At 41.0% G+C, this 16,513-nt stretch overlaps 1 protein-coding gene across 1 annotated transcript; it reads right to left on the bottom strand.

Annotated features, from left to right (window-relative positions):
• Positions 1–7,037: 7,037 nt before the first annotated feature.
• On the bottom strand, positions 7,038–7,518 carry LOC147382074 (uncharacterized; the record flags this gene model as incomplete). The annotated part of the gene is made up of 1 exon (XM_086429585.1): positions 7,038–7,518. A coding segment is annotated over exon 1 (481 nt), but the record flags the coding sequence as incomplete, so codon positions are not given.
• Positions 7,519–16,513: the final 8,995 nt, after the last annotated feature.

The raw sequence follows: 16,513 nt of genomic DNA, 5'->3' as shown, positions 1-16,513 counted from the left end.
ATCTAACAAAGATAACAACCAATTGATCGACTCAAATGCATTCAACTTTAAAAAAAAAAAAAAAAAAAACCAGATTTCAAAAAGCACCAATTGCAGTCCTTGATCAAAGTCGGTGTCTAGAAAGATCTTACCCTGCCGATACGAGGGGGATAGACTACGTCTATTCAGGGAACAAGGTGATTTAAGAGTGCCATTGTGCACCGCCTCTTCCTTGGAGATCTGCCTGGCCGACAATGATTTCAGATAACTGAATTGGAGGCTATCAAAAACATGGATGTTCCAACTCGATTTATCTCAGAAATTACTTTTTCAAAATGTTTTCCTGACTCCGTGTCGATGCCAGCTCCATGCTGATGAAACTACCTTTTCAAAATATTTTCCCGACTCCGTGTGGATGCCAGCTCCGTGCTGATGAAATTACTTTTCCCGACTTCGTGTCGATGCCAGCTCTGTGCTGATGAAATTACTTTTTCAAAATATTTTCCCGACTCCGTGCTGATGAAATTACTTTTTCAAAATATTTTCCTGACTCCGTGTCGATGCTAGCTCCGTGCTGATGAAATTACTTTTTCAAAATATTTTTTCGACTCCATGTCGATGCCAGCTCCGTGCTGATGAAATTACTTTTTCAAAATGTTTTCTCAACTCCGTGTGGATGCCAGCTCCGTGCCGATGAAATTACCTTTCCTAAAAAAATCTTACCCACTCCTTGTCGATATCAGCTCCGTGCTGATGCCAACTCCGTGTGGATGCCGATTCCGTGTCGATGCCAGCTCCGTGCTGATGTAATTATTTTGTAAAATATTTTACCAACTCCGTGTTGATGCCGGCTCCGCGCCGAGAAATTACTTTTTCGCTAAAACTCATAATAAACAACTTACCCGACTTAATAAAACATCATACATCTTTATTTTTGTAAACAAGATAGTAACACTTGGTCGTCTGTACCCACAGGTGGCCAAGCGAAAGAAATACAAGCAGCCAGAAATGCCTCCCTATTTTCTCAGATCGTCTACCGTCACCATGAGTTCTTCTGAACCAACACAACCCCAGTAATCGAAGCGTCAGGTATCGACCCGTAGATAACAGCACTATTAAAGATAATTGAGAGACAAGAAAAGATAGTGAGTACCGTGTTAGCCAATGCCAGCATCCTGCAAGCTCAAACGATACAACAGCACGCATTCGGGTCAAATCACGAGTTACCCGAGCAACCCCCACAGGGACCACAGACCACAATGCCGCTTGCAGTACCTGAATACCAGGGGCCTCCACTCTATATTCCACAAAATAGACCACCCCCTATAGTCATTCCGGACGATGAATGTGATATAGGGCTCTGGAAGCCAAAAGCGCAACAGATGAAAAGCTGGCTTAGCAGATCGAATCACTAGAGGAAGAGATGAGGAGGATGAAGGGCCTCAACACTATGAGCGGAACCCGATTCAAGGATCTGTGCTTTCACCCCAATGCTCAATTACCAACCAAGTTCAAATGTCCAGAATTTGAAAAATATAATGGAGTAGGGTGTCCACTATCGCATCTGAAGTTGTATTGTGGATCCATGTGTCAGTATGGCGAGGATGACAGGTTATTGGTGCAACTGTTTCAAAGGAGCTTAACAGGACCGGCGCTCAAATGATTTTCTGGATTGGATCACTCACTCATTAAGAACTGGCAAGACTTAGCCGAAATGTTCTGGCAAAATTACCGGTTCAATACTGATGTAGGGTTAGATCGAAACGACATTGCCAAAATGACAAGAAAGCAACGGGAAACGGTGAAAGAGTATGCAAAGAGATAGCGAGAGTCCGCCTCACAAGTAAGGCCCGCAATGACAGAGTAAGAGATGAACACTACGTTTATCTCAACACTAGGGCACGCCTTCTATACTCATCTGGTGGGACACACCACAGGCACATTCTCGAACCTGGTACAAGTAGCAGATCGGGTGGAGGACGAGATCCGAACCGGTCTGATCTTCGATTTCACGAGTCTAGGGGCAACAACAGGAATCCCTTCTTAGAGAAAGCCAGTGCCTCCGAGAAAGAAGAGGGAAGAAACACAGGTCAATAACGTACAGCCGAATCGACCCCTCTTCATCCCTTCGCCAGCACCAAGACCACAGACACCGACAACTTCATGGGCACCAGCACCGCCAACATGGAACCCTCCATCTCAAAACCAATTCAAGGTAAATCCTCCACCAGTTGCACAGCAGGCACCACTATACGGGCAGAACCAGCAGGCACGACCCAACAGAATAAACAGAGTATTTACCAGGTTACCCATGACACTATCAGAATTACTGCCAATGTTACTCAGGGATGAGTATCTTGCAAAACGCCCGCCAAATCTTGAGGCTGCCAAAGGGCCAGGGTACAACCCCAATTTATTCTACGAATTCCACATGGGTGCACCAGGGCACTGGACAGACCAATGCTGGCAACTCAAGCATCAAGTACAGAACCTGATCGATAAAAAAGCTCTCATCCTGGATGGGCCTGCCAACCCGCCCCAACCATAGAACATCAATCAAAACCCCCTACCTACTCACAACGGAGAGGGGAGTGGGCACAGGGTGAATGTCATCGATGGAGAGCTCAACTTTAATCCTTCTGATTTGATAGCACCCATTGGGACGAAAGTCAGGGTCCACTTAACCCAGGAATCAAGGATATCAACGGTTAACACAGTCAACCATCATACAACAAATCCATCGCAAAATTCACTACCACCACTCAGATTGGCCGACCTCACCATCCATCCCACTACTACTACCCTACCACCTTTAGTCATACCTTACGAATCACCACATCATCGAAATTTGACCCGGCCTCCCCTTGTTATATCCTGCACATCCCCATGTTCTCAAGGATCAACTCGACCCCCCCTCCACATATCATACACTTCGTCTCCACGGCCACCACTCGTCATTCCATCAGCTCTTCACACAACTCCTCCTACTACCACTACCTCCAAACCATCACCACCACCCCTCATCCTCAATATGAAATCCGATCCACCTCCCATAACCATACATTCGCCTAAACCATTCCCTTATAACTCCGATCAGGCAGTTCCCTGGAGCTATGAAACCACTATCACCACAACCACGGGGGTCGAAACAATGAAGGAAACAATAGTGGCTAACATCGACCATATGACAAGCACAGGAAAATGCCAAAAATTATCAGAAAATGGGACGAATGTCAATGAAGAAACGGAAGAGACTGCAAAAGAGGTAACTGATAAAGAAAAAAGGCAAGCTAAGGGAAAGGGTAAGCTGTATAAGGATGAGAAGGCGGAAGAAAAGATGAAGGTGACAGACAAGGAAGTTGTAGACTTTGTTAGGCTCGTTCTCAAGAGTGAGCATAACATAGTGGACAGATTGAACAAGTAGCCAGCTCAAATCAGTATCCTGAGACTGATGCAAAAATCAGAAGAGCACCAAGAGGCGCTGCTGAGAGTTCTGGGGAGATCACATGTACCCACAACCACCTCGCCGGCGTAGTTGGAACAAACGGTCGGCCAGATCATGGCCCCCAATCCTATTATTTTCATAGAGAATGAATTTATGCCTGAGGGAACGGGGCACGTCGAACCACTGAACATCATGGTCATATGCAAGGGCATGATGGTTGATTGACCATATTTTTAGTCATCAATAAATCCTATAGAAGATTGTAGTAAAGTGATTTCTAGGGTATCGTTATTGGCCGGGGATTGCGGGTACTCCTATTCTAAAGAGTCATAACAAATTTTAGTTAGTTTAATTAACAAGTTGGAAACAAACATATTACACAAATTTAAGGAGTTTTCAATTTTGGCGATTCGGATTTTAAAAAAATAAATAAAATAAAAATAAAAATTAAAGAAATAAATATTTACAATTGATCATCTTCTCTCACAATTCAGAAAATCAAATTCATTAAATGACTAATCAAATTGCTTCAACATAGACAACAAATTTTATGCCTTAATTATATATCCGAATTGAATCAAAGTGCAAGCCTAAAGAGATCATGCATCTTATAAATTCCTTCTTAGATAAACCCTAGGATTTTGGAAAAGTCCATCACCTAGTTATTTTGATTAAGCAATCAAGTTAATACTCAGCGTATCCTTACAACATCTTAAACAAATTATTAAGATCCAAAGGAATTATGATTCAATAACCTACTCTTCAAACCTATGGAAAAGTCCATGGCTAAAAAACATGCAATTTTCAGATCACAACTATTGTTCATAGTTTTTACCACTTTTAAATCATACTCCAAATCAATTAGGTGATTAGAGATACAATTATGGTTTCAATGACTGTTAATATCAAAGTTTTCAATATGACCAAACTGAAAATTCAGCATACATAATTAAATTCACTGATTCATGTGTCTACATATCACCAATCCGAAAACATCAATTAATGAATCTGAAAGCGACAAACTCATTGAATTAAATATTTCCAACTTAAGAATCCAACAAGATGTTCTTTAATCCAATAGCAACCAGGGTTGAAATAATATAAATAAATAAAAGTCATAAGGGTTACACTTTTTAACACAACCAAAGAAGTTTGAGATGTGTTGATGGTGATGTTCCTCATGGCGATGATGTTGATGATTGAAAACGAATACAAGCAGCAACTTCTCCTTCTTTTTGGCAATAACTCGTTGGCCCCTAGTTCCCCAAGTTTCTGGTTCTTCTTCTTCTCAAGAAAAGATTAAAATCAAAAAATACAGAGAAAGAGAGAGAGAGAGAGAGAGATAGAGATATATCTCCTTTTTGTCTCCTCCTTTTTCTTTTTTCTTCTACGCGTTCTTTTTTTTTTTTTTTTCCTCCTTAGAAGCCTACAAAATCTCATAAAAATATTCTAAATCTAATCCTCCAATAACAATATCAAAATCTGACTAATTAAGGAAAAATTATTAAAAATAAAGTCCTAATATAATTAGGAAAGTGGTTTTCAGTTGGAATTTTCGTGCACCAAATTTGGAGACTTTCGAAAATACACCAAATCAAATCCGTGTCAAATTCGCGTCAATAGTGTACATATAGTAACTTTAAACCCGATTTTGACCTTGATACAGCCTGTATCTCTCAAAACGCAAAACACGAAAGTTGTAGATCTGTTTCTTAGCATTCCACAGAATTTTGAATCATCTCAATCGGAGTTCGGATGAGAGAGTTATGCCCAAATTACAAAATAATATCGAAACTGTCCAAAATCGCCCAATTAATTTCGTTTTGCACTTAACACCTCCATTTGCATCCTAAATCAAAATAAAAGAATAATGAGTACATTTAGGTACTAAATATGTGTAAAGGACTAAATATTAAAGGAGAAAAATATGACATTTTGCATTCTTATCAAATTCCTCTACACTTAACTTTTGCTCATCCTCGGGTAAAATAAAACAAAATGTAACCTAGTAGAAACTCAAGGAAAACGATGAAGACTAATTAAAAATACTATAATGACATAACACAAATTAAATGACTCTAATCCTTCCAACTTACATCTCAGAGATCCTTTAGATGGTATGGCATAATAAAGTAGGAAGAGCACAAGTTTACTTCAAAAATAAGTCACAGAGTTATTAAGACTATATAGCATTCATACTTGGAGTGTGTGTGTGTGTTTAGCCAAATATAAGTGTAATATGCATCCTCAAGTTAATGCACAAATTGTATCAAACTTTACTTCTCACGATGTATCACTCTGGTTTTCTCTCAATTTGATATGGTGCTAGCTACACTAATCACTCAAACACTTGTGAAAACAGTTCAAACCATAGGCTTGCTTGTCCACCCACTCTCCACATTTAAAACAGAACATCAAAGGATCAAGAGGTCTTTGAAAAGGTTGTAATGGGGCTAAAGGGTCAAGGGTTCATAAAAAGGAAGAGCAAGGATATCACAAAATTTCCTCAGAACTAGAAAGCAATTAGAAATGTCAATAAATGGGTCTTCATCATTAAGTACCACATTTCGATCACTCTAGGGTAGATATCATCAAATTTTTTTTGTTTTGTTTTTTTTTTTTTTAGAGATTTGTAATGCTCCCATTTCTTCAGAACTTGTATTCTTTAAATCACAACACTTCTTTTCATGTCCCTACTTCTCCTTTAATCACAATTTTTTTTTTTTAACAAATCTTACACCTTAGAACCATATGAAATCCTCCCCAAAACTTATGCTTTTCCACCCTTCCTCATATCACCTTATAAACAAGATCCAAGCTCACTAGTTCCAAGGAAAAGAGTAGGTAAAGTGTTTAAGTTCAGAAGAGTAAGTGAATGTGGGTTAATGAAGAAAATAGGCTAATAAAGGCTCAAAGGGCTATCTAAGGGTCAAATCATAATCAGGACAAAGGATATTTGGTCATGGTGGTAAAATCCTAATTTGCCTCCGTCTTCTCCAAATCTGAACATGTAAAATTGTCTCAAGCGGGTTTAAAGCAAGTTCTAGAAAATATGATATTCGCAAGATGCACTCAGAAAAGAAGTTTAAATTGATATGTATAATGAATCAATTATAAGGATCGAATAGCTCACAAATATTGAGTGATTTTGCATCATTCAATATGTCTCCATGCTTCACTTTAAGATAACAGATTACTCGAATCAAGGCTAATGTGCATCAAAATTTCCAAGTATGACTACAATATAAGAAAATTAACTCCATTTCTTGTTTTATCTGTAAAAGTATGCTCAAGTCTATTTACAAGCCATCTATCTTAAGAATTAGTTTCATCATTGAGTTGAAAGGAATTCTAAGAAGAAAATAATTTTTTTTTAATCTTTTTTTTTTTTTTAAATTAAAGTTGTAAATCCCTCCCCCACACTTAAATCCTACATTGTCCTCAATGTAGATTAGAATAAGCCTGTAAGTAGAAATATAAACATGAGCACGGTATTCACGAAAGTCACACAATAAAAAAAAAATGAAATCAACCATAGTAAATAGAGGAGAGAAAGACTTAACAGCCCACCACGCCCTATGCTCAAGCTCAACTGGTAAATGACACGCCTTACCATAGACAAGTCTAAATGGAGACATCCCAATTGGCGTTTTGTATGCTGTCCTATAGGCCCAAAGTGAATTATCAAGTCTTTTACTCCAATCCTTGCGTGTAGGACCCACAGTCTTTTCTAAAATTCCCTTAATCTCACGATTTAAGACCTCTGCTTGTCCATTCATTTGAGGATGATATGGTGTTGCTACCTTGTGAGTCAATTTGTATTTTTTCAGTAGAGCCTCAATTGTTTTGTTGTAGAAGTGTAATCCACCATCACTAATAATCGCACAAGGCACTCCAAACCTAGTAAATATGTTAGATCTCAAGAAATCTGCAATAACTTTAGAATCATTAGTTCTGGTGTCCTTAGCCTCCACCCACTTGGCCACATAATCAACAGCCAAAAGAATGTAAAGAAAACCGTTAGATGAAGCAAACGGCCCCATGAAATCAATGCCCCAAACATCGAAAATCTCAACAGTTATGATATGGGCCATGGGCATTTAATCTTTAGAACCTAAGTTACCTGTTCTCTGGCACCTATCACAAGTCATGCAGTACATATATGCATCCTTAAAAATAGAGGGCCAAAAGAAACCACAATCTAATACCTTACGAGCTGTCCGACTTGCACCAAAATGTCCACCACAAGACTCAGAATGACAAAAGGCAAGTATAGATTTATGCTCAGATTCAGGGACACACCTCCTAATGACTTGATCACTACAATGCTTCCACAAATAAGGTTTATCCCATATATAATATCTAGCCATTTTCTTAAGCTTTTCTTTATTAGACTGAGGTAAAGTATCAGGAAATTGCTTAGTAACTAAATAATTCACAATATCCGCATACCACGGTTCACTTACCTCAATCCCAAAGAGCTGCTCATCTGGGAATGATTCTTGCAAGGGTAAGGTGTCCTCCTCATGTACAAGTCTGCTCACATGGTCGGCTACTAAGTTTTCACTCCCCTTTTTATCTTTGATCTCCAAATCGAATTCTTGAAGTAACAGCACCCATCTAATCAACCTCGGTTTGGCCTCCTTCTTTGTCATCAAATACTTCAAAGCTGCATGATCAGTATAAACAATAACTTTAGTTTGAAGTAAATAAGAGTGAAATTTATCTAAAGTGAAAACCACAGCAAGGAGCTCTTTTTCAGTTGTGGAATAGTTCAATTGGGCACCATTGAGCGTCCTAGAGGCATAGTAGATAGCATAGGGCTTCTTATCTACTCTTTGTCCCAACACAACCCCAACAACGTAATCTGAGGCATCACACATCAATTCAAAAGGTAAGGACCAATTAGGCGGAGACATAATTGGAGCAGTAGTCCATAACTCCTTCAACTTCATCATGGGGCAGAAAATGATATCGGTACTGGCAGAGAACTTGATCCCGACTAGCAAAGCTCCGGACATGCCATTTATTGATATAGAGATGACGAAGGACAAGGCACTCTACCATTCATACCAATTCGCTATTGTCAATCACATCAAGAAAGGAAATGAGAAGATAAAGGCAAAGCTATCAAAAACAAGTCTGATGATTGGTCGGGTCATGAAAAGGCAGGCTATCGACCCAAGCAAGGGTTGGGACCGGGAGGAAGAGGAAGAGCTACACCAGTCGAAGCAAAAAGGCATAATCCTTATTTTGGTTTAGGGTTTAGGCCCACAAAAAGGGATATAGCAGAAATGAACGAAAAAAAGAAAGAACTTCGACTAGCGAGAAGGCAAAATCGTGAACCGAACATCTGGAATCTAGACCGAGTCCCTCACATCAGTGTTAGCTTCCCAAGATCACATACCAGACCCGACAATTTATCAGAACCACAACCAACAAAAAAGTCAAAAAAGGTAAATTTCGCAGCAGTGCACGTTCAAGAAGACCCAATCGTCGAGTCTCAATCATCCTTCGTAGAAGGCATTGATGTTCTATTCAATGGGGATTCCGATGAAAGTCCATCGGAGACCGCTCCAAAATCCATCAAAGAGGAAATCGTTACCAACCAAAAGGAAGACTCACCCTTTCCAACAGGCATTGACTGGGCATCAGTCGTCATCCCACCGAGTTTGGGAGGGACTATGCCCCAATCTGACAACCATCAAGTGGAGATCATGGTCATCTCCGAACCACCATCCAAATCATCCAACGAATCACTTGCTCATCTCATCCGCCCCCTTAGAGAAGGGGAGACATTGCATAATTGGGAAGAATTCCCATTAACACTTGAGGCTGTCGAAGCCTAAAAAAAAATGCCGTTAGGCGACATCAATTTGTCCGAGGATCATAACGAGCCCTCGTCCTCGGGTAAAGACTGTTTTGGGGGCTCCCTATCTTTATTAACAAATTTACATGATTGTTCTTCTTATTTCAGGTATTCAGAAAATCACAAAAAAACAAATATTCCTCAAAAGGCAAAAAAATCAAAAATTTCTCAAAAATAAAAAAAATCAAAAAGCTTTCAAAATTGCAAAAAAATAGATATTTTTCAAAAATCTAAAAAAGAATTTTCAAGGGATCTGTCTCCATCAAATGAGTACTCAAATAAAATAGAATTTGAAAGGGATGAGTATGATTTCGATCTCGAACTCAACTTCGACCTCATGAGGATAGAAGAAGAGTCTGAGGACGAAATGGAATACCCCCCCAAAAGAAGTCAAAGACTTGGTAGAACATCACGAGAGAGGTGTTTAGCCAAACATCGAGGATACAGACTCAATTAATCTTGGTACCGAAGAGGACCCACGAATAGTCAAGATTGGAGCCTTACTAACGCCACAACAGAAAGAAGAAATGGTCGAGATCCTACGGAATTATTAGGACGTCTTCGCATGGTCATACAGAGATATGTCGGGGTTAGATACAGACCTCGTTGTACACAAGCTACCCATTGCTTCGGGAAGTAAGTCAATCAAGCAGAAACTGAGAAGACTGAAGCTAGAATGGACCCTCAAGGTCAAAGATGAGGTATAAAGCAGTTTGAAGCAGGATTTCTTGCAGTCTCTACGTACCCGGAATGGTTAGCTAACATCGTCCCAGTACCAAAGAAAGACGGAAAAGTACGCATGTGTGTTGACTATCGAGACTTGAACAAGGCCAGTCCTAAGGATGATTTTCCACTTCCACACATCGACACTCTGGTTGATAGTACAGCAGGGCACGGCATGTTCTCATTCATGGATGGCTTCTCAAGCTATAACCAGATAAAAATGGTAGAAGAAGACCAAGAAAAGACAGCGTTCATCACACCATGGGGTACGTTCCACTACAAAGTCATGCCATTCAGGCTGAAGAACGCAGGGGCGACTTACCAATGGGCAATGACCGCCTTATTCCACGATATGATCCATAAAGAAATGGAGGTCTACGAAGATGACATGATTGCTAAATTCGGCATAGAAGAACACCATCTGGTGAATCTGAAGAAGCTGTTTGACAGGCTCAGAAAGTACAGTTTAAGGCTCAATCCGGCCAAATGCTTATTCGGGGCAACGTCGAACAAGCTACTGGGGTTTATAGTCAGCAGAAGAGGTATTGAGATAGATCCGACGAAAACTAAGTATATCCTCGAAATGAAGGCACCAGTTTCAGAAAAAGGATGTTCGGGGCTTTCTGGGGAGAATACAGTACATCAGTCGGTTCATAGCTCAGCTCACACCCATCTGTGAGCTAGTCTTCAAATTACTAAGGAAGTATACGCCGAAGAAGTGGAACAAAGACTGTCAGGAAGCATTCGATAAAATCAAGCAATATCTGCTCAATCTACCAGTCTTAGTCCCACTTACTCCAGGGCGACCTCTGCTGATGTACATCTCAGTGCAAGAAACATCTATGGGGTGTGTGCTAGGGCAACACGATGAATCAGGACGGAAGGAACAGGCCATCTATTATCTCAGCAAGAAATTCACCAATTACGAAGTGAAATATTCGACACTTGAGAAGACTTGTTGCGCGTTAGTCTGGGCATCTCAACGACTGCGTTATTATTTGCTCAGTTACTCAACTATGCTTATCGCCAGGATGGACCCCCTGAAGTATCTATTCGAAAAACCAGCATTAACAGGTCGCACAGCGAAATGACAGTTACTGTTATCTGAGTTTGACATCACCTATGTCACTCAAAAATCCATTAAAGGGCAAGCCATCGTGGACCACCTCGCCGAGCACCCATTGCCTGACTACGAACGGTTAAAGACAAACTTCCCGGATGAAGCTATATTATTCACTGAGATTGAAAACGATGATGATGATGAAGAACCAGGCTGGAAAATGTACTTCGACGAAGCAGCCAAGGAAACGAAATATGAGCAGTTTTGGTTAAACCAGATGGGTCCCATGTGCCAATCGCCATCAGATTGAAATTCCAATGCTCTAACAACGAGGCTGAATACGAAGCATGCATAGCAGGGTTAAAAGCAGCACTAGATCTCGAGGTAGATGAGATTGATATTTTCGGAGATTCAAGCTTAGTAGTCTATCAGACAACTGGAGAGTGGAAGACCCGGGAACAGAGACTGGTCCCTTACCACGAGTATCTAGAGGAACTAAGCTCACACTTTGACAGAATCTCATTCACTTACATGCCAAAAGCTAAGAACCAGTTCATCGATGCACTAGCCACACTTGCTTCCATGATTAGTATTTCAGAAGATCTGGTCATCGACCCAATCAAGATTGGAATTCAGGACGAACCGGCCTATTGTCTACCCGTCGAAGTTGAAGAATCCGAAGAAAAGCCTTGGTACTTAGACATCAGGGCATATCTCGAGGATCGAACCCTTCCTTCAGATGCAACGTCAAATGATCGTAGAACTATCCAGAAATTGGCAGGGCAATTTTTCATCAACAATGGCATTTTGTACAAAAAATCACACCACGAGGTCTTGCTCCGATGTGTGGCAGAAGCAGAAGCAAAACGACTAATCGAGACTGTACATGGAGGAGTCTGTGGGCCCCACATGAACGGTCATATGCTAGCAAAGAAGATTATGCGGATGGGATACTACTGGACAACAATGGAAAGCGACTGCTATCAGCATGTCCGCAAATGCCATCTGTGCCAAATCTACCCCAACAAGATCAATGCTCCACCGTCAGAATTGCATAACATGACTATGCCTTGGCCTTTTTCACTCTAGGGAATGGATGTCATCGGGCCAATCTCACCAAAAGCTGAAAATGGGCATCGCTTCATCTTAGTGGCCATCGACTACTTTACCAAGTGGGTAGAAGCTGCTTCATACGCCAACGTCACGAAAAGCAATGTCCTGAAGTATGTCAAGAACAACATTGTCTGCAGATATAGGCTTTCCAGCGGACTAGTGACAGATAATGCCAAAAAATTCAAGAATAAAGATATGATCAAGATGTGCGAAGATTTCCAGATCACTCACCACAACTCTGTACCGTATAGACCAAAGATGAACAGAGCAGTCGAGGCAGCCAACAAGAATATCAAGAAGATCCTCGAGAAGATGGCAGTTACGTACAAAGACTGGCATGACATGTTGCCTTTTGCACTCCACGTCTATCGAATCTCGTTCAGAACTTCGACAGGGGCAACTCCGTATTCATTGGTCTACGGAATGGAGGCAGTCTTACCAGTAGAGGTTGAGATTCCCTCCCTTCGGATCTTAAAAGAAGCAGAGTTAGATGAAACTGAATGGATTCAAGCTAGATTTGATCAACTGAATCTAATTGAAGAGAAACGACTTGCAGCCATCTGCCACGGATAGATCTATCAACGACGAATAGCTCGTGCCTACAATAAGAAGGTCAAACCCAGAGATTTTTCACCAGGAGACCTTGTACTGAAGAAGATCCTGCCAATCCAAGAAGACGCTAGAGGAAAATTCAGACCAAACTATGAGGGGCCATTTATAGTACAGAAGGTAATGACAGGAGGAGCTCTGATCCTTACGGAGATGGACGGACAAGTCTTCCCGCAACCGATCAATGCTGACACTGTCAAGAAATACTACGCCTAAGATCTGACCCTGAGATGATGAAAGGCCATCTTTGCTATCCCAAACAAACTATCTAACTCTAGTCAACCCCTTTGAGCCATCACATTCATTCATAACCTAAGACTGGGGCAAGTCAACAATTACAATTATAAAAAAAAAAAAGACAAAAGAAAAGAGAATCAAAGCAAAAACATCGAAATACTCCTGGCCCGCATGAGGATAAACTGTGAACGGCTAAAAGTACAAAAAAATCAAAAAAGTCAAAAAATCAGACACTTAATCTGAGCTCGACCCAAATCTCCAACCTAAACAAGTTCGAGAGACGCTGTGAGGAGATACAGATCACCTTTTCAAAATAAAAATAGGCGAACCCTAAGTCTAAACCACTCTAAATACATCCAGACCTAAACCTTTTTTGTAGCCTTCCACCACCATTAGCCTAAGCCAACGTTTCATCCCAACAAAAGTCCTTTCTGATTAGGGAACGTTCTAGGGCAACACAATGACAATGGCAGCATCAATGATCTTGCGACTTGGTTCGGATCTCCAAAGTCTTATTAGTCGTTGGAAGACTCGAGAGGGGAATCCAGGTCGGATATTCGAAAAAAAAAAGAGTACTCGAAGTGTAGAGTAGCCGATCTCGCCGCTCAACTTGAGTTGCCGAACCACGAATAGTCGTCGAAAAACTCGAGAGGGGAATCTAGATCAATTACTCAAGAAAGATTGCCACTACAAGAGTAGAGTCGTCGATCTCGCAGCTCAACTTGAGTCACCAAGCCACAGAGACATAGAGACTCCGAACTGAATTGTTATAAAATAAATAAATAAATAAATAATCTAAAAATACAAGCATAGTCTGAAAGGGCATAGTGAAAACTCGAAAGGACGATATGAGTAAAAGAATCAGACTATGGCAAGATCGAAGCTACGGGTACGATGAAAATCCCAAAAAAAGACATCGATGCGCAAAATGTGAAAACCGGGTCTGGTGAAAATCGTAACTGGCATCAGGGACAATAAGGGTCAACAAATTTCAAAAAGAAAAAAAAAACAACAACTCCTGGCCTAAAAGAGTATAAACTATGAACGGCGAAATCTTTCCAAAAACCCATGACCCAAACAGATAACAACCTTTCGAATACTAGGACACTGGGGATGACTCTAAAAGAACCAAAAGATAATTGATACTTCTATCCCCTGTGTTTGGCAAAAGTACCAAAATCATCATAACCAAAGATTTTACAAACTCTGAATTTATCAGACTCATTTAATAAAGACATTTCACAAAATTGCGTTTCAAAACTACTATTTTGGCCAATGATGACAAATCTTGGACTCATTCGACGAAACTTCGTGTTTTCAGGAACAATAAATATACCTAAGGCCAAGTAAGTATAAAACCTATTTTCTTTGCATTAATCTTTCAACGTTTTGCATACATTCAGTTAATGAAAAGAAAATACAAAACATGCGAATACAACACAGTCAATCAAACGTCATAATGAGAAATGAAAAAAGAGTCAGGGCGTTCCTCCAAAGAGCGGATCCGAGCAACTTGACTCATCATCACCTTCTCGGCATCGGAAGCATCGCAACTCACCAAATACGGTGCGAAGTCATCAAAATGAGGACACTGGGCAAGCTGATCCCTCTACTCGGCGACTTCAGCTAGAAGCCTGGTCACTTCACCACTATCACTACATCCGGATTAGGTAAGGACAGATGTCAGCCGAGCGATCTCTTTCTGCATCATCTTCTCAGATTTAAGCCAGATAGCCTGAATTCGACGATGATCAATCTGAGACTCCTCCACTCGATATCGATAATCAAAGAAGGATGAAGCACCAGGACGTGTTCGGGGAACTATCGACACCGAGGGTCTCCCATATACGAGCTCCCGAATCCAATGCAAGTATGCCGAGAATTGGTGTGCCGCAAAGATGGGCCGACACAGAACCTCAACCCGACCCCATTCTTTTACGAGTCGACTCAAAAGTACAGTCAACAACGGACCAACCAACTCATTAAAATTCTTCGGGATGAGCACACCTTGGTCATAACCAAATTGACGGAGTACCTGAAGTGGTACATAATATGTCGCCCCATGGAGACCAATCAAAACGAGAAAACGGGCACCATCGAATGCTATCACGGGAGACCCTCGAGGTTGGAAGGCACCAACCCATCTCACTTCATCATCATCAAGGTTACCAATAAAGAAATACCATTCTTCTTTGCTACCTGAGATAAAGGGAGCAACTCGCCTCGACATCATGAATACAAGATCGGCATTAAAGCAAAATGGGTGATTAACCACTTTAGTCAAAGTCAGATGATTCATAAACCAAAGCTACAATAATAGGAACATTCTAAACTTTGGAAACTAGTAAATTCAAGGTTAAATTTAAAAACTAAGGTAAGTATGGAATTTACCTGTAGGAGTAGGGCACATCCTCGAAAAATTCGATCACGACTGGACGAACAAGCAGTAAGAGATTGGAACATCTCGCTCAAAAGCATCGGTGCTAGTCGACGTCCTTCTCGGATTTGTTTAATCACGTGAATGATAGAAAGATCTACAATGTCTCCACCACCCGAAAACAGGAGTTGACTCACCACCATCAAAGTGAGAGCATTAAAGCGAATCAATGGCTTCGAGGGATCCATGAGGCGTTTAATCAAGAAAGACTTTGGATATTGTCTTCAAAACCGATCCACCATCCGGAATCTTCAAAAACTTGCGGCTTATCCCCAAGAAATCGGAAGCCTCACTTCGATTCCCATCACGCAATGGTGGAATCACAACGGGGCCAGATATCTCAAGCCCCAACAACACTTCAAACTCCTCGATAGTGGGAGTCATCTCATGCACCCCAAACCGAAAAAGATTAAGGTCGAGGACCCAATACCCCAACATTGCCTCAATCAAACCCCATTGCAATGGATCCTTGGGCAAAGAAAGGGTGAACCCCAACTTGTTCAAGCACCATCGAGCCTTATCATCGTTATCCATGCTATCTATCCAACTACTCAAGCAAGAATCAACGATGTCGTACCTTTTCAAGTTGGGAAGAGTAGAGGGCACCTCCATGGAGCTTGAGAAGAAGCTTTGAGGGAGAAGGAGGATGAAAAAATCGGCCAAATGTGAAAAAAGGAAAGTAAAAGCGTGAAAATGAAAAGCTAGGGCAAAACATACTGGTCCGTGTTTGAAACACGGATGAGGACAAATAACAACTGATCCGTGCCCAAAACACGGATAGAACAAAGCTTAGCTTATCCGTGCTTCCAACACGGATGAAACAGACATGTAACTCATCCGTGCTTAAGGCACGGATAAAAGGGGCAATAACCTATCCGTGCTCTGGGCACAGATAAAAAATTGGAAAACCCATCCGTGTTGAGAACACGGACCAGAACATTTCAAGCCTTGGGGCCTAGGTCATTTGAGAGTTCGACAACTCCGGACCACATAAGAGCCATCTCAGGAAATCATGTAGAAGGGTGATAGAAGTTCCTACGT

Source organism: Akebia trifoliata, unplaced genomic scaffold (genome assembly GCF_017979445.1).
Source record: "Akebia trifoliata isolate Shusen 1 unplaced genomic scaffold, ASM1797944v1 Contig00053, whole genome shotgun sequence".
NCBI classification, from domain to species: domain Eukaryota; kingdom Viridiplantae; phylum Streptophyta; class Magnoliopsida; order Ranunculales; family Lardizabalaceae; genus Akebia; species Akebia trifoliata.
This window is presented reverse-complemented; position numbering and strand designations above follow the sequence as displayed.